At 44.5% G+C, this 25,337-nt stretch overlaps 1 protein-coding gene across 2 annotated transcripts in view; it reads right to left on the bottom strand.

The window, feature by feature from the left end:
- LRGUK (leucine rich repeats and guanylate kinase domain containing) overlaps nucleotides 1–25,337 on the bottom strand; it is a 70,062-nt gene that overhangs the window by 1,427 nt on the left and 43,298 nt on the right. For both annotated transcript variants that reach the window (XM_068276026.1, XM_068276027.1), the window contains 8 exons: nucleotides 21,363–21,459; nucleotides 18,775–18,888; nucleotides 16,227–16,428; nucleotides 13,620–13,730; nucleotides 10,277–10,422; nucleotides 10,087–10,175; nucleotides 7,275–7,409; nucleotides 3,041–3,216 (listed from right to left, as the gene is read on the bottom strand). In XM_068276026.1, the coding sequence (XP_068132127.1) occupies nucleotides 3,041–3,216; nucleotides 7,275–7,409; nucleotides 10,087–10,175; nucleotides 10,277–10,422; nucleotides 13,620–13,730; nucleotides 16,227–16,428; nucleotides 18,775–18,888; nucleotides 21,363–21,459 (1,070 nt within the window). The remainder of the gene's footprint in view (nucleotides 1–3,040; nucleotides 3,217–7,274; nucleotides 7,410–10,086; nucleotides 10,176–10,276; nucleotides 10,423–13,619; nucleotides 13,731–16,226; nucleotides 16,429–18,774; nucleotides 18,889–21,362; nucleotides 21,460–25,337) is intronic.

Raw genomic sequence — 25,337 nt, 5'->3', positions numbered from 1 at the left:
GACCTCAGAAAACCATCCAAGATCCTGCTGAGGAGATGTAGTCTAGACCAGGGGTCCCCAACCTTTTTTGGCCCAGGGACCGCTTTCCTGTCCAAACACTTGTCCGGGGGTGGGGGAAGGGGGAAGAAGGTCAGGGGGGGGGCTTGTCAGCAAATTGGATTGGGCAGGGTACGGGGCTATGGTGCGGGCATATGGAAAACCACTGGGCCTCAAAAACAATCTCACACGGGCACAAATGTTCCACCAGTATTAGGTAGCCCCCTCCCCAGTTTAGATGGCTAGATTTGCCCCCAGTGTTATGTAGTCCCCTCCCAAGTATTGACAGTTAAGTTTACCCCTAGTGTTCTGTAGCCCCCTCTCCCCAGTTAGCTAGATGTATCCCCAGTGTATTGTATCCTACCTCCCAGGTTAGCTAGCTGGATGTGCCCCCAGTGATCTGTAGCCCCTCTCCCAGGTTAGGCAGCTATATGTACCCCCAGTGTTCTGTAGCCCCCCTCCCAGGATAGGTAACTAGATGTGACGCCCCCCCCCCCCCCCCCCCCCCAGTCAGTTTTACCACCTAGGGTCTGGCATCTTCTATTTCCTTTCAGTTGAGCAGCATGCAGCAGAGAGTTTTTCAGCACTGAGCTGTTCAGAGGAAGCACAACCGATGTTGTAATGAGAACAGTGCCACCTACTAACAATCTGATGCTTGCTGCTCTGCTGGAAGGGGGAAAAAAAGAGAGAGCGAGAAAGTGGCTAAGACCCACGGCCCATCACAAAACAGCCCACGGACCAGCAGTGAGCCGCGGACCCCTGGTCTAGACTAGAGCTGGTCAGTGATATTTGGACATAATTCTGGTTCACATGGAAATTTAATGTGAATTTCAGCAGGAAGAGAATCTGATTTGCCCTATTTCCAGCTAAATACAATTTTACTACACCCGGGGGATGGTTGGTCACATGCTCATTTTGGTCCCCTTGCACCCCATAGAAACTCCTTTGTATATGCACAAACGCACTTTATAACTTTTGTTATCCAAGCAAATTAACAAAGACAGCCTATTGGACTATGCCCGGAGCTTGTGCTTCTTTGAAGCACATTTGAACCTTTATCTTCAATGACAAATGGTGGGCATTAACGATTCAACATTTCCGATCGCTATGGTAAATTATCAAAAACAATCAGTCGAGCCCATTAACTGTCGAATTCCCGCTAGCCAAATTGTTCAGATCCATTTTTTTGGATTGACCCTTCCTATCTGATGAGATTAGGTAGTGGGAATTCAGCCATTGGCATGACCCATAATTTCCGACTGATTTTTTTTTCAGATTGTATTGTTAAGGCTACTTGCAGACCAAGACGTTGCATTAGGTGCCACGTTAAGGTCGCATAACGTGCACCCAACGTATCGTATGGTGCTGCGAGAGAGGACGGTAGAGTAAGCCGCGTTAGGCGGCTCTATCCCTATAAGGTCTCCCAGAGTGGCGCTGATTGGCCGGCGGGACCACGTGATGCGGAGCGAGACACTCCGCATCACGTGGTCCCGCCGGCCAATCAGCGGCCGCCAGTGCAGTGAATATTAAGTAGCCATGTGCGCGGCTACTGTAGCTGGCTCTCCCCGCCTCCTCTCCGCCCCCCACTGCGCATGTGCAAACAGTCTAACGCGGCTATAGCCGCTCTAACGCCGTAGCATGCTGCACTTTCCCGACAACGTGCAGCGTTACATGTAACGCAACGTGGGCTGTGTGAACAGCCCACTTGTGTTACATTGCTGTGCGTTGGGGGAGCGTTACAGGCGCACTAACGAGCGCCTGTAACGTCCCTGTGTGGAAGCAGCCTAATAGAACTAGAAGCAACTCCATCTGCATCCAGCAGTTGAGACACCAATTACATGTGTGATCGCAGTGGTATGTCTTAAAACCCCAGAGTCGAGTGCCAAGTTTACTTGTCTGAGGTATACAATCCTCTGGATAATCCAGAGCATTCTGCTTACACCCCGATTCAGAGCCCTGGCTTTCTCTAAAACATACTCAGCAAAATTGTTCTAGACCAGCGATGGAGAACCTATGGCACGCGTGCCAGACCCGGCACGCGTAGCCGAATCTGCTAGCACGCCATCGCTGCTGCGCTATGTCCCGTCCGATTGCATGAACTGGCCGCAGCGTCTAATAGACACCGCGCCAGTTCATAGCCCGCAGTTCCGCTCCAGCCAGCATAATCTTCCGGCAGGCAGAGCAGGGCTACGGGAAGATGGCGTCCAAAACCCTGTACCGGAGACTATTTGTGTCTCCAGTACAGGGCTTCGGGCGCCATCTTCCCATAGCCCTGCTATTGCATTCAGCATGGGAGATATGCAGGAGCAATATCTCTGGGGGAGCTGCGCGCCAGAGGCCAGCAGGGAGAGGAGACTTCTGTCAGGTGAGTAAATTCCTTTTTTTGCAGGTGAAATGTTGCCCACTGCGTTATTTTCTGCTGAAATGTTGCCTGCTGCATTATTTTCTGCTGAAATGTTGCCCGCTGCGTTACTTTCTGCTGAAATGTTGCCCGCTGCGTTATTTTCTGCTGAAATGTGTGTCAGCTTATCTATGAGTGACTACCTAAGCTACCTCTCCTAGTTCCACTTCTAGTCAGTGGGTCTCTACTGCAGCTTCATCACTCATCGCAAGAGCTTTAGGACTTTATTGCGATTTCTCGACAATGAGCCCAGAGCTCTCACTGTGAGTTACGGAGCAGCAGGGTAGAAGCAAGGACTGGTGCTGCAGCAAAGAGAGGAAGCTATGGTTACTGGCACTTAATGCCTTCTCTGCAGCAGGGACAAGCTTTCAATGCACACCCTTCATAAGGAGGAGTGGGGAAGGGGACTAGGATCAGACTATGGGAGATCCGTTTATCAGTGGGTCACCAAAATTGTGTTTGTTACGCAGTGATATATGGTCTATTTGTTTTATTTACATATTAATACAGACAAACACTTATGAATAATTTTCTGCTAAAATTAAAAACTGTAAGTATTATGTATACTTCTTTGTCAAGCCTAGGTGAGAAATAACTACAAACCTGATAAAGTGTCAGGCTCTTGCCCAATACCTGACAGATCCAGCGGTTCTACCTTGTCTTCTGGGGGACCCTGAATGTTTATGACAGGAGTAGTTTGAGAAGATGATCTTCTAGCAGAGAAGGCACCAGCTGAGGACAGCAAGGACAAGCCTGAACTAGGCCTGGAGTCTCTGGAACTGCAAGAATAAAAGTGAAGAGTTTACACGAATAAAATGTCCTCATTAATTCTGGCATCAAGAAGTTGAGTACTATATGCAATACTCTTTATATGAATTAACAGTAGGTTCTTAACCAATCAGTGGCATATTGCTGTTCTTTCAGCAATGTATTGTTTCTCATATCATGTAGTAAATGTGACCATGGGCATTAACACTAATGGAAATATTACAGAAAAGGATGAACTTGCATTGGCATACCATAAAATAACATGGAAGATAATCATTATACAGCAGGCCATTATTATGTCCGGACATACAGCATAGTGCTGAAAATGGGACAGTTGTGCTCCTAAAAGTGGCTATGAATCTGTGCAGGATCATAAACCCCTTAAACTGAATATAGTAATCCTTAGAAATACAAAGCACACAGGATTCCATGTAGACCCTAGCAAGGCATTTTATGTTTCAGTGATTTTTTTTCCGCCACTGCTCCTCCTCCCTCCATATGTAGCAAGGTGTTTTTAGTGAGTCTTTTTTTTCCTCTCTCCCTTCTTACTTTTATTCAGAATCAGAATCAGAAATCTTTTAATTGCCAAGCACGACTGGGTCGTGCCCGGAATTGGGTTTGGCACATACAATTGCTCAGAGAGAGAAGTGAGAGTAGCATCCACATAAGAAAAGAGCATAGTCATACAGTCCTACAGTATAAGAGCATAGTCATACAAAATCATACAATATAAGCAGTAGTACATATTAATAGGCGGTAGTCTGCAGGGTGCAGTTTAAACAGTTTTACACTAGACAGTCCATCAGGTTGCAGGTCCAACTGCAGCATTTGGCGGGGGGGAGGGGGGGGGCAGCGTTAGAGATGAAGGGAGTTTAGAAGGTTGACGGCAGAGGGGAAAAAGGAGTCTCTATGCCTCGAAGTTCTGGTGTAAATGGCTCGAAACCTACGGCCTGAATGGAGCCGGCTGAAAAAGCGGTGGCCTGGGTGTGAGGGGTCGCTGGCAATTCTCAGTGCTCTAGAACGTAATCTGGAGTTGTGGATGAGGTTGAGTGAGGGGAGGGGTCTACCGATGATTCTCTCCGCTGATCTAATGACCCTCTGGAGCTTGTATCTGTCGTTGTTGGAGGAGCCAGCGTACCAGACTAGGATGGATGAGCAGAGGACGGACTCAATGGTGGCTGTGTAGAAGTTCGTCAGCAACTTTGGAGCCATGCCAAACTTCCTCAGTTGGCGGAGGAAAAACAGCCTCTGTTGTGCTTTCCTCTGGGTCAAGGTGGTGTTTGCCTTCCAGTGCAGGTCCTTAGAGATGGTAGTGCCCAGAAAGCGGACGCTAGCCACTCTTTCGACCTCTGTTCCATCAATGTAGATTGGAGGTGGAGTGGGCGCCTTCTTCCTGAAGTCCACTATCAGTCTTGGCTGTGTTGAGAACCAGCCTGTTCTCCTTACACCACTGGCAAATTCTGTCGACCTCACATCAATAGTCCTGCTCGTCATTGTTTGTTATAAGGCCAACAATGGTGGTATCATCAGCAAATTTGATGACTTTTACCGAGTCCACAGTGGATCTGCAGTTGTTCGTATAGAGGAAGAACAGGATTGGTGACAGGACACAGCCTTGTGGAGCCCCTGTGTTTGTAGTCCTGGGATGAGACGAGATATTCCCCAGTTTGACAGCTTGGGACCTGTTGGTCAGGAAGTGTGTAATCCATAAGTGAAGGGTGGGATGGACATTTAGTGCCATGAGATTGTTTTGGAGTATGCGAGGGCAGATGGTGTTAAATGCTGAGCTGAAGTCCAGCAGGAGGATTCTGACATATGTGTTCGGTTTGTCCAGGTGGTTGTTTGTAAACTCCAGGCAGATGATGATCATCAGTGGATCTGTTCGCTCTATACGCAAACTGTAATGGGTCCAGTAGCGCTGACGTAGAAAGTTTAAGGTGGGACAGGACCACCCTCTCAAAGGTTTTCATGATGACAGATGTTAATGCCACGGGCCTGTAGTTGTTCAGGTCGGAGATTCCCTGCTTCTTGGGGACAGGGATGATGGTGGACCTTTTGAAGCACACAGGGACTTTGCTTTCCTGGAGGGACCTGGTGTAGATGGAGGAGAGAATGGGAGCGAGCTGCCGTGAACAGGTTTTTAGGCAGGCTGGTGACACACCATCTGGGCCGTAGGCTTTCCTGGCGTTCAGAGTTGTTAGATGGCGTAGGACATCTGCCTCGCTCAGAGCTGGAGGTGGTATGCTCAGCCCTCGGTCCTTTTCATCAGCAGTTGAAGACTGAGCATCTGAAGGTGTTGCTAGCCCCCCCCCCCCCCCCAGTGCCTCCTGGTTCTCGAACCTGCAATAGAAATTGCTGAGATTTTCGGCTAGCTCAGTGCTAGGCGTCACATGTTGTGGTGGGGGGGGGGGGGGGTGTTTGTAGTTTGTTCAGAATCTGTTCTTACACTTTGTAGAAGTTTGTAAGTTGCATCTGTAGCGTACATGCAAGATGGACACAGGAAATAGCCGCTAGTAGAATATCGGTAAAAGTAGCAGTATTCCACTGTTGTGCAGTGATAATTTCGTTAGTTAAAGTTTACCAGTATTTTACTATTGTTAAACATAAACCTATCACAGGAGTCCTTCCTCTGCTGATGCCTACCCCCCCCCACACACACACACTGATGCCTAACTCTAACCACACTGCCCACTGATGCCTATCCAACTGCCCACTGATGCCTTACCCTAACTGCCCCCCCCCCTCCATACCTAACTCTAAACTAACCCCTAGGATGCCTAACCCTGACCATCCCTCCCTCCTCCTGCCACAAACCTGTCAACAGTCTTTGCGGCTATAGACTAAGGATAGTAGATGCTGTAAAGCTAATGTTATTATTGGAAAAATGATGCCCGCTATGCAAACTGCAGCTACAAATGGCGGGTGCTTCGCTTAAATCATTTCACCCATTAATTGCTCATATAATATATGTGGAAAAACAAAACAAAACAAAACATGAAATGTCAGTGAAATCAGAAAGAAAGAATTATGCCTTCAATATCAAATACAAAGAAAAACCTCCCCATTACCAACCACATTGCCCCAAGTGCTCTCTACCAAATGCCTCTATGTATCATTGCCTATGGGAATGCCCACCCATTAAAATTTTCTGGGGCAAGGTCCAGAGATATGTCTTCTCTCTTTGTAGACAGGACATCGCTTTAGACCCACAACTATGCCTCTTCAATTATAATCCACAAACCGATCTCCCGCAGGGGGGGCAAAGACATATTATCAACCAAACCCCACACCTGGCTCATATGGTCTTAATAGCTTCCCGGAAAGTCATATACAATAAATGGATCTACGCATGTTTGCCCTCTCTGTGGGACGTCAAACAAGAACTCCTGCATATATTTCACTTAGACAATCTGGAAACCCTAATGCACAAAGAGAAATGCACTTCAAGATTTTTCAAAACCTGTAAAAGCTTCATTACACATTTCTTTAAGAGGTCTGAGATAGTGGATTTAATGAAACCTTATCAATATACTGAATGGTATGCTAAGAAAGATTTATTGGGGGAACTGGGACAGTTGAAAATATAGATACGTACATGATCAGGAAACTTTATACAGCCAGACAGCTCAAGCAGGCAGTAGAGTTAGGAGGTAAAAACACTCTAAAACATTAGGATGGTGACGGAGGGGGGGGGGGGGGGGTGGAGTATGGGGTGGAGGAGGGGGTGGAGAAGGGTGGGAGGGAGTGTTCAGGGAGGGGGGAGGAGGAGAGGAGTATTCCTTCTGAAAGGTGCCAAATGACTTTCTAATTATCTGTGGCTCTGTGAGCAAAGTTAATACTTGTGCAAATGATATTTTTGGACTCCAAAAGGAGGAATGTTAAACTGGAAAATTAATAAAATTTATGATAAAAAAAAAAAAAAAAGAAAGAATTATTTCTTCTTAGATAACTCCTATGCAATATACACAGAGGTCAAGTAGCATATGGAAGCTGTCAGGAAAACCCAGGTTGGGGTTTCTATATCCGTATTAATCAGTGTGTGTTTAAAAAACACATTTTCAAAACTTACCTGGTTTCAGGACTGGCAGGTGGGAGGCCATGATCTGCGGTTACATTGCTACCACTTGGCTTTATTGAAGAGCACGATGCAGGGTCTAGAAGGCGTCGATGGGTGCCCAATGTTGCTGGAGCAGTTACTGTACCTCTGCAAATGTATGATATCATTGAATACAAATAACAGTAGTCTACAACCTGTAGGTTGGAACCAAAACTCAGAGCTAACTGGCCTATGCATAATGTGTATATTAGATATTGTATTTTCACTTGGAAGGCATGGTTTAGGCCTACAGATTATTTAGTTTCCTCAGTTTTAAGCTAGTGCAGCAGGAGGGCATTTGGGGAGGATAGAAACTGGGTTCAGAGTAGTTGCTATAAGGAGAAGGGTAGACTTTTTAGGGGAAGTGACTCTGTAAGTTAGTGAAGGAAGACAACCTGCTACAGTGGTGTGAAAAACTATTTGCCCCCTTCCTGATTTCTTATTCTTTTGCATGTTTGTCACACTTAAATGTTTCTGCTCATCAAAAACCGTTAACTATTAGTCAAAGATAACATAATTGAACTTAAAATGCAGTTTTAAATTATGGTTTTTATTATTTAGTGAGGAAAAAAAACTCAAAACCTACATGGCCCTGTGTGAAAAAGTGATTGACCCCCTTGTTAAAAAATAACTTAACTGTGGTTTAATACACCTGAGTTCAATTTCTGTAGTCACCCCCAGGCCTGATTACTGCCACACCTGTTTCAATCAAGAAATCACTTAAACAGGAGCTATCTGACACAGAAAAGTAGACCAAAAGCACCTCAAAAGCTAGACATCAAGCCAAGATCCAAAGAAATTCAGGAACAAATGAGAACAAAAGTACTGTAATTGAGATCTATCAGTCTGGTAAAGGTTATAAAGCCATTTCTAAAGCTTTGGGACTCCAGCGAACCACAGTGAGAGCCATTATCCACAAATGGCAAAAACATGGAACAGTGATGAACCTTCCCAGGAGTGGCTGGCCGACCAAAATTACCCCAAGAGCACAGAGAAAACTCATCTGAGAGGCCACAAAAGACCTAAGGACAACATCTAAAGAACTGCAGGCCTCACTTGCCTCAATTAAGGTCAGTGTTCACAACTCCACCATAAGAAAGAGACTGGGCAAAAACGGCCTGCATGGCAGATATCCAAGGCGCAAACCACTTTTAAGCAAAAAGAACATTAAGGCTCTTCTCAATTTTGCTAAAAAAAACATCTCAATGATTGCCAAGACTTGTGGGAAAATACCTTGTGGACCGCCGAGACAAAAGTTGAACTTTTTGGAAGGTGCGTGTCCTGTTAAATCTGTTGTAGAAGTAACACAGCATTTCAGCAAAAGGACATCATACCAACAGTAAAATATGGTGGTGGTAGTGTGATGGTCTGGGGTTGTTTTGCTGCTTCAGGACCTGGAAGGCTTGCTGTGATAGATGGAACCATGAATTCTACTGTCTACCAAAAAATCCTGAAGGAGAATGTCCGGCCATCTGTTCGTCAACTCAAGCTGAAGCGATCTTGGGTGCTGTAGCAGGACAATGACCCAAAAGACACCAGCAAATCCACCTCTGAATGGCTGAAGAAAAACAAAATGAAGACTTTGGAGTGGCCTAGTCAAAGCCCTGACCTGAATCCTATTGAGATGTTGTGACATGACCTTAAAAAGGCAGTTCATGCTAGAAAACCCTCAAATAAAGCTGAATTACAACAATTCTGCAAAGATGAGTGGGCCAAAATTCCTCCAGAGCGTTGTAAAAGACTTATGTAAAAGAGTTATCGCAAATGCTTGATTGCAGTTATTGCTGCTAAGGGTGGCCCAACCAGTTATTAGGTTCAGGGGGCAATTTATTTTTCACACAGGGCCATGTAGGTTTTGAGTTTTTTTTCTCACTAAATAATAAAAACCATCATTTAAAACTGCATTTCGTGTTCAATTATGTTATCTTTAACTAATAGTTAACGTTTTTTGATGAGCAGAAACATTTAAGTGTGACAAACATGCAAAAGAATAAGAAATCAGGAAGGGGCAAATAGTTTTTCACACCACTGTATTCCTTTCCTAGTAATAATAGTTGCATGGTTCTGACACAATGGGCATGATTCACAAAACTTTTTCACCTGTTTTCATCTTATCTTACATTTTTAAGCTCCCAAAGAGCACAAATATAAAATAATTAAGATAAGAAAAGTAGTATCGAAATGAAGTTAATCAGGAACAACTTACTTTGAGTGATTAGTTTGCTTGTAAAGGTGCTGAAAGGTTATTTTTATTAATTAAGTGATAAATAAGTCGTTCACGAGAAGTTTCGTGAATACAGCCCAACGTTATTACAAAACCATTTGGCAATCACCCATACTTATCTGACACCAATACAAATTGCATGTTGCACATGATATCTGGACTTACTTTCACACCAAGTAACAAACATTATATAAAATGTATACATTTGTCCCATAGCCCTATGCTTTAACCTAACTTGAACACATGTCTACATGTGGCTAACCATATAACTCAATGTGCTCGTAGTTCTGTGGTAAATTGAACTAACAGCAATTGAAGTAACTGAGAGTTGTCCAAATGGGGTAAACAGGACGAGTTTTAAAATATACTACAGTCTTTTTTTTTTTTTTTTAAAGAAAATAAGATCCTCCTTTTTGACAACTCTTAGTTGCTTTTATTCAAGGAGAATGAATATGAGGGTTATATCTGGCAGGTGTTTACAGCAGGATAAAACTGATAGAATACGCAAAGACACCTGACAGAATGTGTTGCTTGTTGCTCCACAAATGTACTATATATCACCTCTGAAACAGTTGGGTATACGTTCCAGCAGTTTTCCCTGCTAAAGCCTGTCTTGCTGCTTCCTGACGTCTCTGCACAGAGGCCTCTTCCTGAATACAAAAAATGCAGTAAACTGTTATCAGAGATCATGTGTATTGATATACAAATCATATACAAGGTGGTCACAATTTAACTGAAAAGATAAGCCTACTGCAGGTGTTTTCTGTGGAGAAACTTTGGCAGAGACTCTAGCAGAATAATTCCTGGCAGCAGAATCCTGGAATTCATTGGTGGTGATGTTCTGGGACACTTTATAAGCTTCATTTGGGAAAGATCCAGTCAGAGACTTGCCGGAATCTAAATGTATAAGAAAGACCACAATGTAAGTCATTTTACAAAACTGCGATATATAATTTCAATTAGGAGTACCGTATTTTTCAGATCCTTTAGAAGCACCCAGGTTTTGAGGCCAAAAATCTGGAAAAAATAAAACCTAAGTGCATACTACCACTTACACTACACACTAGACTATACAGTGCACATTATACAACTCACTGGACTATACACTGCACTACACTACACACTAGAGTATACACTACAATACACACTAGACTCTACATTAAACTAACCACCCCCTGCTGCCCTCCTGACTAAGCTACACTACATTAAGGGCCCTCACTTCACTTCAGATCTCATCTGATCCTGCTGCCGCGCTCCTCCCACCTAGCTCCGGTTCGGCTTAGCGTCCCTCTTCTCCCCGTCGTTCGTCTTCAGGCTTCACTGTACAGCTGCCATCTGCTGCTGTACAGCTCCGAGTCCCCCATTCGCGTGGCCTCCGCAATGCAGCCTTGGTCCAGCGGCTGCTAGTACATGAGCGGTGCATGTGTGCCAGGGTCACGCTTGACGTCTAGCGTGACCACGACGCATGTGCGCCACTTGTGCACCAGTATCAGCCGAACCAAGGCTGCTTTGCGGAGGCCACGCAGATGGGAATGGGTGACTTGGAGCTCTACAGCAAAAGCAGAAGACAGATGCCAGGGAGAAGAAGGACCAAGGCTCCATTGCACAGGCCACGCGGACGCAAATGAGGGACCCTGAGCTGTACAGTGAAGCCAGAAGACAGTCGCCGAGGAGAAGACAGATGCCGGAGACAAGGTGAAGAGGTATGTGGTGCTAGGTGGATAGGTCGCTTCATGCGCACCTCTGCACTTTTTTGACACTTTACCTTCGGAACATAAGACCATTTTACCTTCGGGGGGGGAGAGGTGCGTCTCACGGTCCAAAAAATACAGTAACTCCTCTTGTAGTGAGCAGCTTATCATTGAAATAGAAAGACAGCTAATGGGAGAAATATGAAAATGGCTATTGCTGATCTCCTTACTATTTTTCTAACTACAGAATCATGAGTGGGTATGGCATTTACTATATCAGTGACCTTGAGTATGAAAATTAGAGGCCCATACACATGCTAGCTTTAAGTTGGCTTAGGCAGCCGATAACGACTGCCTCTGCCGATAACCCAGTGTGTGTAGAGCAGCCCCAGACTCTGAACAGCCACCCACTCGGTGATCAACTCGGCCAAGTGACAGCCGATAGCTTTTTTTATTTCAGCTTGCCCCATCCGCCATGTGACTTCACACCTGCGCCTACCCACACCCCCTCACCCGCTGGCTTTGCAACAGAACAGGTCATTAGCCTGCAGGCTAATTACACATCTGTACTGCCTCAGCCTAATGATGTCGCCCAGGGGTTCAGGTCCCGATTACCATTGGAGGACATCCATCAAGCATGTGTACAGGCCTTAAGAAGTATAAAGAACACAAAAGAAGCTGGTATGCCTGGCACTCAGCAGTGGGGGGTTTCAAGTGAAGGGAAAAGTCTTTTGCACCAGTAGGTACCAGCTCCGTCCTATTCACTCCCCTGTGGGCTATACATGAGGGAGCGTGCTTCCAGACAAAATGGGAACATAACAATGTCACAGAACACACAAGGCAGTCCGTGCACAGCTTCCTGAAATCACGTTTATTTCGCCATATTCTTTCGCCAGCAGGCAGAAACAATGTCACATTGCATAAGACATGTAAAAACAGTGGATCGATCTGACCTGAGTGAAGGACGGGTGCGGGAGGGTGACCAGGGGATGAGAGGACGGCGCAACAGCCGTTTCGCGCCGGTGTGGCGCTTGTTCACGTGCGTTTGTCCCAGGGCAATGGCGGCGTGCACGGACTTCCGAGATGTTCCCTGGAAGCCCCGCCCATCACGCACGCCATTGGCCCATAGTGTTGGGGAGTGAAGTGTTCGGGTAGGAGGGGAGGAGACCTGCTACGTGACAGTGTGGGAGTGAGGGATGATGAATCCGCCTGTTGGGTGGGTCCGTGAGGAAATAGCGGAGGATCGCCAAGGTCCGGCGAATGTAATGGTGACGTGCTTGCGTATATTAAACAAGTGCCAAACATTGCCTACGACATACAATTGTGGGCTAACATGCCAAAAAAGGGTGAAACCTTTTTTGGCATGTTAGCCCACAATTGTATGTCGTAGGCAATGTTTGGCACTTGTTTAATATACGCAAGCACATCACCATTACATTCGCCGGACCTTGGCGATCCTCCCCTATTTCCTCACGGACCCACCCAACAGGCGGATTCATCATCCCTCACTCCCACACTGTCACGTAGCAGGTCTCCTCCCCTCCTACCCGAACACTTCACTCCCCAACACTATGGGCCAATGGCGTGCGTGATGGGCGGGGCTTCCAGGGAACATCTCGGAAGTCCGTGCACGCCGCCATTGCCCTGGGACAAACGCACGTGAACAAGCGCCACACCGGCGCGAAACGGCTGTTGCGCCGTCCTCTCATCCCCTGGTCACCCTCCCGCACCCGTCCTTCACTCAGGTCAGATCGATCCACTGTTTTTACATGTCTTATGCAATGTGACATTGTTTCTGCCTGCTGGCGAAAGAATATGGCGAAATAAACGTGATTTCAGGAAGCTGTGCACGGACTGCCTTGTGTGTTCTGAGAAGTATAAAGAACACCTAGTCAGGTATAGTCATTCTGGCTCACTGACTCAAGAATATTAGAGATCAACTCAATAGCCAGGAAACTAGCATTCCTTAATAGGAAAATTCATTACAAGACATTTTAAATAGATTGGATATTAGATTTCATATAAACATTGAACCCAATGAAAATGAGAATAGCCCATTTGATAGATGTTTAATCTATCTCTTTCAATCCAACATTAGTTAGGAAGGTCATTGGTTAGAAGATCTAGTGGAAAATAGTAGTACGGTAAATGGGCAGGACCAGCATGAGAATTAGGCTCATTAGCTTTGTATTGCAGTGAGCAGTACAAAGCTTGGGGCTGCTACAGGGAGAAAAATATTACGTAGGATCTCCACTGAGATCTGATGTAATTCATAGTGGACCACTGTAGCATTGGGTAGATATCAATCTTTTACCACATCTATATAGTGTATGACCAGCTTTACAAAGATGTCAGCTACCTATCACACCTTTTAGATGTATAAATTACATCAAATATACCTACCAGTTCCAGACTTTTCTCTGGTTACACTTTCATTGGACTGCACCGGCTCAGTAAGGCCAAGGTATTCCTTCACCAAAAGTCTTAATTTACTATAGGCTTCATCTAAGTCATCTGTGGAAAGCACACAAGGCATTACAACCGTTTCTGCTTATATTTTTTTCGAGCCGAGATTTACAGTTGCTTGCAAAAGTATTCGGCCCCCTTGAAGTTTTCCACATTTTGTCATATTACTGCCACAAACATGAATCAATTTTATTGGAATTCCACATGAAAGACCAACACAAAGTGGTGTACACATGAGAAGTGGAACGAAAATCATACATGATTCCAAACATTTTTTACAAATAAATAACTGCAAAGTGGTGTGTGCATAATTATTCGGCCCCCTTTGATCTGAGTGCAGTCAGTTGCCTATAGACATTGCCTGATGAATGCTAATGGCTAAATAGAGTGCACCTGTGTGTAATCTAATGTCAGTACAAATACAGCTGCTCTGTGAGGGCCTCAGAGGTTGTCTAAGAGAATATTGGGTGCAACAACACCGTGAAGTCCAAAGGACACACAAGACAAGTCAGGGATCAAGTTATTGAGAAATTTAAAGCAGGCTTAGGCTACAAAAAGATTTCCAAAGCCTTGAACATCCCACGGAGCACTGTTCAAGCGATCATTCAGAAATGAAAGGAGCGCTGATCAGAAATGCGGTCAAGAGGCCCATGGTGACTCTGGACAAGCTGCAGAGATCTACAGCTCGGGTGGGAGACTCTGTCCATAGGACAACTATTAGTCATGCACTGTACAAAGTTGGCCTTTATGGAAGAGTGGCAAGAAGAAAGGCATTGTTAACAGAAAGCATAAGAAGTCCCGTTTGCAGTTTGCCACAAGCCATGTGGGGGACACAGCAACCATGTGGAAGAAGGTACTCTGGTCAGATGAGACCAAAATGGAACTTTTTGGCCAAAATGCAAAACGCTATGTGTGGCGGAAAACTAACACTGCACATCACTCTGAACACACCATCCCCACTGTCAAATATGGTGGTGGCAGCATCATGCTCGGGGGGTGCATCTCTTCAGCAGGGACAGGGAAGCTGGTCAGAGTTGATGGGAAGATGGATGGAGCCAATTACAGGGCAAACTTGGAAGAAAACCTCTTGGAGACTGCAAAAGACTTGAGACTGGGGCGGAGGTTCACCTTCCAGCAGGACAATGACCCTAAACATAAAGCCAGGGCAACGATGGAATGGTTTAAAACAAAACATATCTATGTGTTAGAATGGCCCAGTCAAAGTCCAGATCTAAATCCAATCGAGAATCTGTGGCAAGATCTGAAAACTGCTGTTCACAAACGCTGTCCATCTTATCTGACTGAGCTGGAACTGGTTTGCAAAGAAGAATGGGCAAGGATTTCAGTCTCTAGATGTGCAAAGCTGGTAGAGACATACCCTAAAAGACTGGCAGCTGTAATTGCAGCAAAAGGTGGTTCTACAAAGTATTGACTCAGGGGGCCAAATAATTACGCACACCCCACTTTGCAGTTATTTGTAAAAAATGTTTGGAATCATGTATGATTTTCGTTCCACTTCTCACATGTACACCACTTTGTATTGATCTTTCACGTGGAATTCCAATAAAATTGATGGATGTTTGTGGCTTCAAGGGGGCCGAATACTTTTGCAACCCACTGTATTAGTTATCCATGTAAGCACTAAGCATGACCAGATGCTATGGAAGGCTTAGTTGTTCATCCATATAGAGTATTAGCCAATAGATATCACTTTTATCAGTGATCATTATGCTAACCATATAACATAGATCATACAGTTTTCTTCGATCATACAATACAAAGGTCACCAGACATACTCAGTGATCAACCAAACATAAATACCACCTGCCCAATATTATATAGGTCCCTTTTCTGCTCATACAGCCAGGCAACTAGTATTGTTAAGAAGGAAATGAAAATGTAAGCATCTGTATTCCTCTCACTTCAGATTCCCTTTAAGTTCTCTAAGTTGCAAGGTGGGTCACCATGGCATGGACATGCCATAGATGCTCAACTGTATTGGGATGTGGGGAATTTGGAGGTGAAAGAAAAAGTGATTCATCAGGACAGGCCATGTTCTTCCATTGCTTCATGGCACGATTGACATACTTATGTGCCCACTAAAGGTGCCTTCAGCAGTAGGTCAGCATGAGCACTCTGACTGGACTGTTTATACAGCCAGCTGCATTCCACTGTGAGTCATTTCTTTCATGCAATGTGTGCTCCAGCAGCCCTTCTGTGGGACTGGACCAGACAGACTAGCCTTCACTACCCACAACCATTATGGTTTTGATAGGCCTTCACATCACAATGATTTGGTAAAATGATTTATAAACTAAACTGACATGTATGACTTTCTGTGTTTGGCTGACTTGCAAGAAGTAATGGGCTTCCTAATTATAAAGTTTTACAAACGTGAAATCCGTGTTGCATGAAATTCAATGTATAGCGCTATATATAACTCTAATTCCGTCTAGGGATTTTGTTTTGATTTATTGCTTTATATTTCTTGCACATATGTAAATGATGTAATAAAGAGACAACTCAGTATACTTTCACCATTACCTGTATTTATCACGGCATCAAAATAGCCTGGGCAGTCTTGATGTATTTTTATATACGTGTCCACTCTAGACACAGCAAAGTCTATTTCTGGTCTAGTAAATATTCCCTTTCTCCTCAGCCAGCCTTCATACTTCTCCTTGTTCATTGGCAAAAGCAAGATGTAGCGAGGCTTAAAATGGGAATTCTTCAGGCTTCGAACACCCTAAAAAGTACATTTTAATTCATATCAATTTCCAACCTAATAGTGAATATTAATAGACGTGCTATTGTGCCCCGTGCCCAGGAGCTGTTGGCATTAAAAACTATGCCGCATTAGGCTTAGGCAAAAGTTTTAACTATCGGTGCTTCCGAACCAGTTAATACAGTAGTTCAATGCTATTTAAACGCTGTATATATTTGAATATAAACATACTCAAGCATAAACTAATCCCTCCATTTTTACCTGAGAGGACAGGTATGAATGGCTAGCTTAACTGTAAACTGAGAAGGCTCCTCCAAAATCCCCCCCCCCACACACACACACACCTTGACTGCTGACAAACTATTTTCTGTCAGTCTCACCCTGTTGTTAGTATGGTGGTCAGGCCGGTTATCGTTTGGTGCAGAAATTGCAGTACAGTGCACTCATGCACAATGAGACTTTCACCCCCATGCTTTACTCTAGGCAAGACACTTGCCTACCTCACCTGATTGCCAGCACACATGCTGCATTATGTCAAGTGTAAAGCTTGTTGAGAGAGGGGTTATGGCGTTGGGTTGTTCTTCAGGGTTGGGCTTGGCCTCCAGTCAAAAAAACTCTGAAGAATTCAGGATATCAAGATATTTTGGACAATTTCATGTTCCCAGCTTTGAAAGAACAGTTTGGGGATGGTCCCATTGTGTTTCAACATTACTGCACACCACATTACTGAACACCACTGTTTAAAGCAAGATTCATAAAGATATAGATGAGATAGTCTTTGCCTGCACAAAGCCCTGAACTCAAACTTTAAAATGAATCCCAATTGCATGAGAAAAAAAAAGTCAAATGCAGGCATCTCAATACTTTTGGTGATATTGTGTATATCCTTTGTACTACTGATACGTAGTAGTATATGTGACCAACTATGAAGTCAGTAGCTCTGACAGATATTAAATTCACTCTGGTGGATATAGTGATTGTTTCACCCTGCCAGGTCTAGGAAGGTACACAATTCACACAATTCCTAATGTAGGAGAGCTGCGCTATAAGACGGTGAGCCCCGGCTTAATGTGTATGGTGGAGATTTTACAGAGGCTGCATCATTTCAGCTGATGCCTTCCTCTTGTCCACTGCCCTCCGCTGTCTGTAGCTGATGTGTCTTGTCATGTATCTGTAGCCTCTGTGTCTCCACCCTTGCTCTGGGTCCTTCATTTCTCAGTCAGAATGAGGCTGAAGACAGCAGCCACAGATAGCAGTGGATGGAGAAAGTGAGGGAGGTACCTGCTGAAGAGGACCTAGGCCACTTGGAAAGTAGTTATATGCTAGCATATTGTGCTATACATGTCTGGAGTGTCTTTCTGGTGATAACTGTGCTGTGCCATTGTTAGGGACTGAAACTGAAAAGGAATTTTGTAGGTAAACTGTATAAACATCTAATGCAAAAAAGACTCACAGTGCTTGTATTATTTTGGTAAATGTTAGCCATATTTGTTATTAGTTATTCCATAGTCTGTAATAGATTCAATATTTGTACTTAAGTATTTGTCTTAGATAACAAGACCTTTTCTTAGGATAAAAAGCAGAAGTTTGCCTTCTTAAAACAGAAGGTATTTGTGATTATTCCGGTAGGACTGAGCGTATGAGATGTCCCACGGTGCATCACTGCTGAATATGCAAATTGTCGCTTTGTTGTCCATGAAACAAACAGCACACTTTCAGAACTGGAATGCATTGATGTGTAAGCTTATTAATTGTACAGAGCCACAATAATCCAACATGCATTCAGACTGTTTCAGACTGGTTGGTCCTCATCAGTGCATTGCATGGATTAAGTTAATTTTTTGGGATACTTTTTTTCCAGGACCTCCTTGGTGTCCATTTAGTGTGGTTTTTATTGGTGTCCTTCACTTTCTGTCCTGGTGACAACTCAGAGCTCTAGCCGTGGGTTGTCAACCTCTCTGGGACAGGAAACGAAAGATTCTCAATGGAAACAGACAGTAATGGCAGCTTGACATAGATAGGTTCCAGCCTGGAGATTCTGTATGGGTTGCACTTTTAGCCACTTACCCAGGACAGGAATCCCCTCCACAAACAAGGCACAGTATGGCCGCACTCCTGTCTAAGAACAAGCAAGGCCATACTACGCCTGCACAGTGGCAAGGAGCTGCTCATACACAACAAGGAGCATGGCCACGAGAACATATCAGACAAGCTCTTGTTGGATATGTTCAGAAGGACCATGCACAGGAACTCTGGACACCTGGATGGATCGGAAAACTTCTCTCTACTAAGGCAATTATCTCATTTTTGTCCTTTATTTGAGTACAGGTTAACTTTAAAAGCTAATATAAATACACTCAGGAATACCTCTATTTCCACATGAGTGCAGCAAGCAAGGCCTTCTCTTGCGACAGACTCAACAGCCTCTCTGCTCAGCCCATAGTAGTGACCACTATATGTCATAGTCAGTAGAAACTGACCCTAGAAAAGAGGCAAACAAATATTAACCACAATCTTGCGGATCTTTAAGTTGAAATTCAAATGTAAATGTCAGGAAACAGGATATGATATTAAGCAGACAAATACTTACCTTATGCTACCTTATCAGAGGGCCTTTTCACCTGAAACATATCTGCCAACCTGGTAGCTTAATAAGCAGAATACTGAAAGATTACTTTTCTAGTGTCAATTGTGGCTTGTATAGTTTAAAAAATGTAGGTGTGTGAACTGAAACAGCCCAGGTGACAGAGTTAGCAGATGCTGTCTGAGAGCTGGCCTGCTGGCACTGGTTTAACACCTCCATACTGCTTTTTAAACTGCAAGGGACACAGACACAGCTCTCCTGGAGATGTGGAAAATTGGGCTCCAAGATACATCTGGTGCTCTTTACCAGGTACCTGAAAATGTGATCTATCTTTACACCAACTAATCAAGAAGCTGGTACACAAGTGAAAACAAGTTCTGCAACTGATTACCTACACAGGACAAGGTATCTATGTGCCTGAAGTTGGGGTTAAAGTGTACCCGAGGCAGAATGTGCATGATTGGAACACAGGGGCACGTTAGTCATTTAATCACACACCTCTGTATCCTTCCTGTTCTTTTGTGCCCCCCCCCCCCCCGACTGCTGCATTACCTCCCTTCCCACCCCAAGGAGCTTATCATCAATTTGAGAATGAAAGGGGTGTTCTTTTCAGGAGAGGGACTCCTGCAGAACGCCCTCTCAGAATGCACCTTTCCTGTCCCTAAGTGCTCTGCACTGCCTCTTCCTGCACCTTCTCTGCCTCTCCTCGCCACTTGCCCTCCTCTCTGTGCTCTGTGATGAGAAGCACAGAGCAGAGCTGCAGCATTGGGACCCTGGGGTGGCGGCCATTTTTGTTTGTTAAAACAAATCCAGCTCATTAAAGGCTGCAGGAGTGGCGGGAAGCAGCACTACCTGATCATGTAGTATGTTTTCTTTTAAAGTTATGACACTGGCTCGGGTTCTCTTTAAATGTGTTAGCATACATACTATATTTACATTTTATTAAAATGTGCCTCTGATCAATAATGCAATATATATGCATTAAAATCTTTTTACCCTGTTTCAAATGGACACTTTAGTGAGAGGAATAGGGAACCTACTGTATTTATCGTACATTTAAACAATGTGAATTACTGGCTGTTCTACTGATCGACTGCCTCCAGTACAAACTGTACACATTGAGTGTTTGTTTCATGTGGTTCAGACACTACTGAGCAGGACATCCAGGCAACTGGCAATGTTTAAAAGGAAATATATATGGTAGCCGCCATATACCTCTCACTCCAAGTTTGATATAAGATAATATGTGACATGTCCTGTTACAATTTGCTAAATTAGCATGTGGCTAGTCCCTACTTATCCCCCGTGTGTGCTAAAAAGGTGTAAAAAGAAGATAAGGTGTGAAGACGGATATTTTACAAATCAGGGAAAAAGGAAAATCTGAGAAATGCAAATTTTCAAGAAGGTATCAGTTCACACTGTAACTAGTTAACCATGAGTATAGACATAGTAAAACAGCTTTTACCTACTATACTGGGGGTGACATGTTAAAATCTTAAAGAGAGCCCGATGGTGGGCTCATAAAATAAAAAAAACCGTGGGCTACCTGATCCGGGGGGCTGAGCGGATCAGGTAGCCGCAAAAAATGGCCCACTTTCACTTTCCTGACCTCGGGGTCAAGACACTGCAAGGAGAGACTGTGTCTCTCATCCAGCGTGCAGGGAGGTGGGGGGGGGGGTTCAGGGAGTGCGACCAGGGAGAGAGAGCTGCCAAATGACAGCTCTGAAAACCCTGCAGGAATGCCCCTGGCCGGCGTGGTACATAGGAAATCCCTCTCCCCTAGGTTCACCTCCGAGATATCAACAAATATTGTCGCTAATCTCAAGGGGCCATAGCGTGGTGAGGGGGCAGAGAGTGGAGGTGTGGGGGGACACAGAGGCATGTCATGAGGCAGTGAACATGCCTCTGTGCCCCATTTGCCCCCATGGAACCGCCTCGGGTTCTCTTTAAGATGATATTAAAATAAAAAATCCATATGTATTGCATTAATGATCAGGGCCCCGTTTTATAATATGTAAACCACACTTAAGCATTAGTACACTTAGGGCCTATTTCCACTACACACAGATTGGATGCAGAATGAATGCAGAAAAACTGACTCCAGTGAATGCCTATGGGAAAATCTGCATCAGAAAAATCGGGTTTCGTGGAAACAGGCCCTTAGACATTCATTGGAGTCAGTTTTTCTGCATCCATTCTGCATCCAATCTGCATGTAGTGGAAACAGGCCCTAACTCTCTGAAATATAAAGCAGACAAAACCAAAACAGCGCAAGTAAAAATGTTAAAAAGAAGACTACTATAGTTCCCACCCCCATACTCCTGTTACTTCGGTTTTCCTTTACAAAAGAAGTAAGCAGTCATATTCTTACTGAGCACATCATATCCTCAAACATCTCTGGTGTGACAAAGTGGTAATCAAACCGTTTCTCTTCTCCAAAATAAGGATTTCTAGTTGTGTGGCAAGGGCTGAAATGCAAAATAAAAACTGTAACTATATTGGATATTTCTATGAATGCTATCATCAAAAAATGGATGAAACATAATACCCCGCTTTTACAATATATTCAAGAGACATCATATGCAATGAACTAAATTTACTGACATGATTCAGTAGCTAATGCAGAACTATGCAAAAAAACATTTATTTCTGGAGACTTGGACAAACCTGCTCACATTATGTGCAATATCACACATTATAAAACACTCTACAACATTTACGATTGATTTGCAAGAACTTCAGACATTGCACTCAAATCTGTATCTAATATTCCCATCGGTATGCTGATTTATAGAATCGTAAGAGATCACACGGCTGCATGCATATTTGCGCAATGTCGCAGTGAGCTCATTTCATTGTAAATGAATTGGAAAAAGTTTTAAAATACCAAGAATAACTTGCAGTGTGGACTAGCCCTTTAAGCACATAGCAATACACCACAGGGCAGTGGCGAATAACTAGCACTAGTAGTGTGAGGGCCCTAAGTGCTGCATAAAATGTATTTGAATGGATTATACAGCATGCATGGTGTTCCGAAGCCCACAGGACATTAACTGGTAATCATTGGTAGTGGCAGGATACAGAAGTGGAAGGTGTTTTATTAAAGCACAGTCACACAACAAAGGACAACCAATAGTGCAGTCAAAACTCCCAAGTAACCAGTAAGTGAAGCAAGTACTCTACGGTAGAAGCACTTGATCAGTTAGTTTTCAAACTGCATAAATGTGCATAAAATTAACATACACATTTGCAGGAGCCTGTAATATTTTTTTGCATCTCAATGACCATCCCCTAGCTCTAACAAAAAGCAAAAATTGCCCTGTCACATCCACATCAGGAATACTGTCCTGATAAGCTAGTGCCTTGCTTCAATCAGGGCTCACCAAACCCTTGTCACAACTCATGTAAAAATGAAAAAAAGCAGCACACCATTGGTTGTAAACAATGCATTTCTATACTGCATGCTGCAGTCCTTACCGGTCACCTAATGCAGGATCGTTATGGTCACTCTTAGGGCCATATCCTATTCAAGGTGATAAGTAGCTTGCAGATGAGAGCTACTTATCTTTCCATCACACAAGGATTACCAGCATATCCTATTCCCGGTTTTCTTCATGCGATGGCCAATCATTAGGGAGGATTGCTCAGGCTATAAGGATCAAGGTTTTGTGCAGTGGTGCTGTCCTTCAGCATCAGGGCACTGCTTCCCTGCTCCCCAGAGATGCACGCACACCCGCCGAACATCCACCGCTGCATCTGGGGGTCTCCTTTGATGACCCCCCCCCCCCACTCCGCAGTATAGGTAGCAAGATGTAGGGCTGTGGAGTCGGAGTAATTTTGGGCACCCGGAGTCGGAGTCGTTGAATTCATAAACTGAGGACTCGGAGTTGGAGTCGGATGATTTTTGTTCAAAATCCACAGCCCTGTTAAGTATTAGGCTAAGGAGTCGGAGTCGAGGAGTTGGAGTCATTTTGGGTACCCGGAGTCGGAGTTGGAGTCCGAGTCGTGGTTTCATAAACTGAGGAGTCGGAGTTGGAGTCGGAAGATTTTTGTCCTGACTCCAAAGCCCTGGCCAGATGACCCCTCCCCCTTTCCCTCCAGTGTAGGTAGCAGGCTGACTCCCTTAATCCCTCCTTTTCCCAACCCCTCTTTTTAGCATAGATAGCCAGCTCACCTTCACACCACTGCAGCCATCAGTGTAACTCATTTATCTGATCGTCTCCAGTACCAAAGCTTCCTATTCCCCTCTGTCTCCAATGCTGCCAAAGTCCATAGCCGCCGGGCACAATGCAAACGTACACAGATAGCAAGGTGTCTGCTGCACAGGTGGCTAGTAAGCAGAGTACCGCGGTCAGGCACTCGCTTGATCTCCCTGCATTGCAGCATTTGCAAGCTTGCAAATGCTGCACCAGTTTATACTGCTGCTTTGGTGCCCTTGCTCCTGTGGAGCCCTATGCCAGGGCCTAGAAGGCCTTGTCCTAAATCCGGCCCTGGTAATGTGCAGCCAGCCTGATGGGAAGCTCAGGAAGGGGGGGGGGGTCTCCTTATTAACCTGCTGGGCGTTCTGCTTCCCACGGCCGTGGGAGGGTTTTTTTCGCCCGATTTTTTTTTTTATCATGTAGCAATCCTAGCACTAGCTACATGATTCTCCTCCTTCCTGCTCCCTCCCTCCCACCCTTCCGATCGCAGCCGGCGATCACGCCCATAAGGAAATCCCATTCTGAACGGGATTTCCTTTTGGGCTTCCCCCGTCGCCATGGCGACTAACAGAGTGACGTCATCGACGTTGTGACGTCACAGGGACTCCTGATCCACCCCAAAGCGCAGCCTGGCGATGATTGGCCAGGCTGCAGACGGGGTCTGTGGGGCGGGGGTGGGCCCTCTTTCGCGTCGGTATCGGCGGATCAGCGACGGGGATCGGAGCAAACACGCAGATAGCAAAGTGCTAGCTGCGTGTTTGAAAAAAAAAATCTAAATCGGCCCACCAGGGCCTGAGCGGTGGTACTTCTGACGTGTGTAGGGCGTGTTGCTAAATTAGTGCAACGGGTCTTACCTAGGTAATGCGTACTTTGCTAGGGTACCACACGCTACATACCTGGTGGAAGTATTGGTAAATTGCTGTGCGCTTCATGCTGCACAGTGAATACACCCCTAAATTAGAAACAATGTAATTCAGTGTAATGAAACCGTCATACTGTATATTTTAGAGACTAGACAATAATGAGTAAAACAGAAGACACAAGTCCTTCAGTAATTTGTTCTTCCTCAGGGTCTGATGCTGATCAGTCATGGCTGATAATTCTCAGCATGGTAAGGGTTAATTAGGAGGCAATTGACCTGGACATTCTTTACATGTTGAAAATTTTTATGCTGTGATCTGGCAGAATACATATGTGCATGCAGAAAACATCTGATGTAACGCTGATGTCAGAATTTCCAAAGTGGCAGATAAAATATACTACATATGCAAAATGCACTGACCGCATATGCAGGAAAAGCTGATATTGAGTCAAAAGGTAGAGTACACCAAAATCAGCACCTATATACGGTGGAAGAACTATGCTGCAAGTATTAAATCTAAAAATGTTATTTTGAAGAATGCCTTTCTGAAGTTTGTCTCTGTGTTCCTCATGCATAAAAATGTATGAGGAAACTACAGGGCACCATTATAAATGGCTTTGGGCCATCAAACATAGTTATATATCCTAGAAGCATTGTATCTGAGCTCCTATATACCTGATTTCACCAGTAAGTGTCAGAAAAGCTAAAGGCTGTTTTTTATTGTTGTTCAATTGCGTTTCTACCACTTCTAATAGTTTGTAATGGGAGGGTTTATGTCATCATGTTTGAAATGGGGGGGGGGAATCGGGGGGGGGTCAATCTTACCAGAATGACGTCTTCTTCAGGTCCGTACGCGTCGCCTCCCACGATGCGTTCCAAGCGCCGCATGCACCGGTCACGTAACTACAAACACTTCCTCCTTCCGGGTTGAAGGAGGAAGTGTTTGTGTCAAGTCAAGTAGTGGCGTCAAGAGTGTGTGAGTGTGAGTGTGTGTGTTTTTTATGTGCTTAATGCAAGAATGACGTCATGTATGTACAGACACACACAAACTTGGTCTCTTTGGCTACACACTGTCCCATGCTTATTTACTACAATATTTTTATGAGGCGTGTATGTGTTTTTATTTTTATTAGTGAAAATAGTAAAGAAGTAATGGAAATCTTTGAAAGATTGTTTCAGGAAGGACCTCAAGGTGCATCATTCAACTGGGTGGGATGGCTCCTTCAAAATACAAGTTTCATCCAATGTTTGAGGGGGATGTCATTTCTGATCTCTTCAATGGAAT

This window comes from Hyperolius riggenbachi, chromosome 3, assembly GCF_040937935.1.
Source record: "Hyperolius riggenbachi isolate aHypRig1 chromosome 3, aHypRig1.pri, whole genome shotgun sequence".
In the NCBI taxonomy this organism is placed as follows: Eukaryota; Metazoa; Chordata; class Amphibia; order Anura; family Hyperoliidae; genus Hyperolius; species Hyperolius riggenbachi.
Note: the sequence above shows the minus strand (reverse complement) of the source record. Positions and strands in the feature narration are given on the sequence as shown.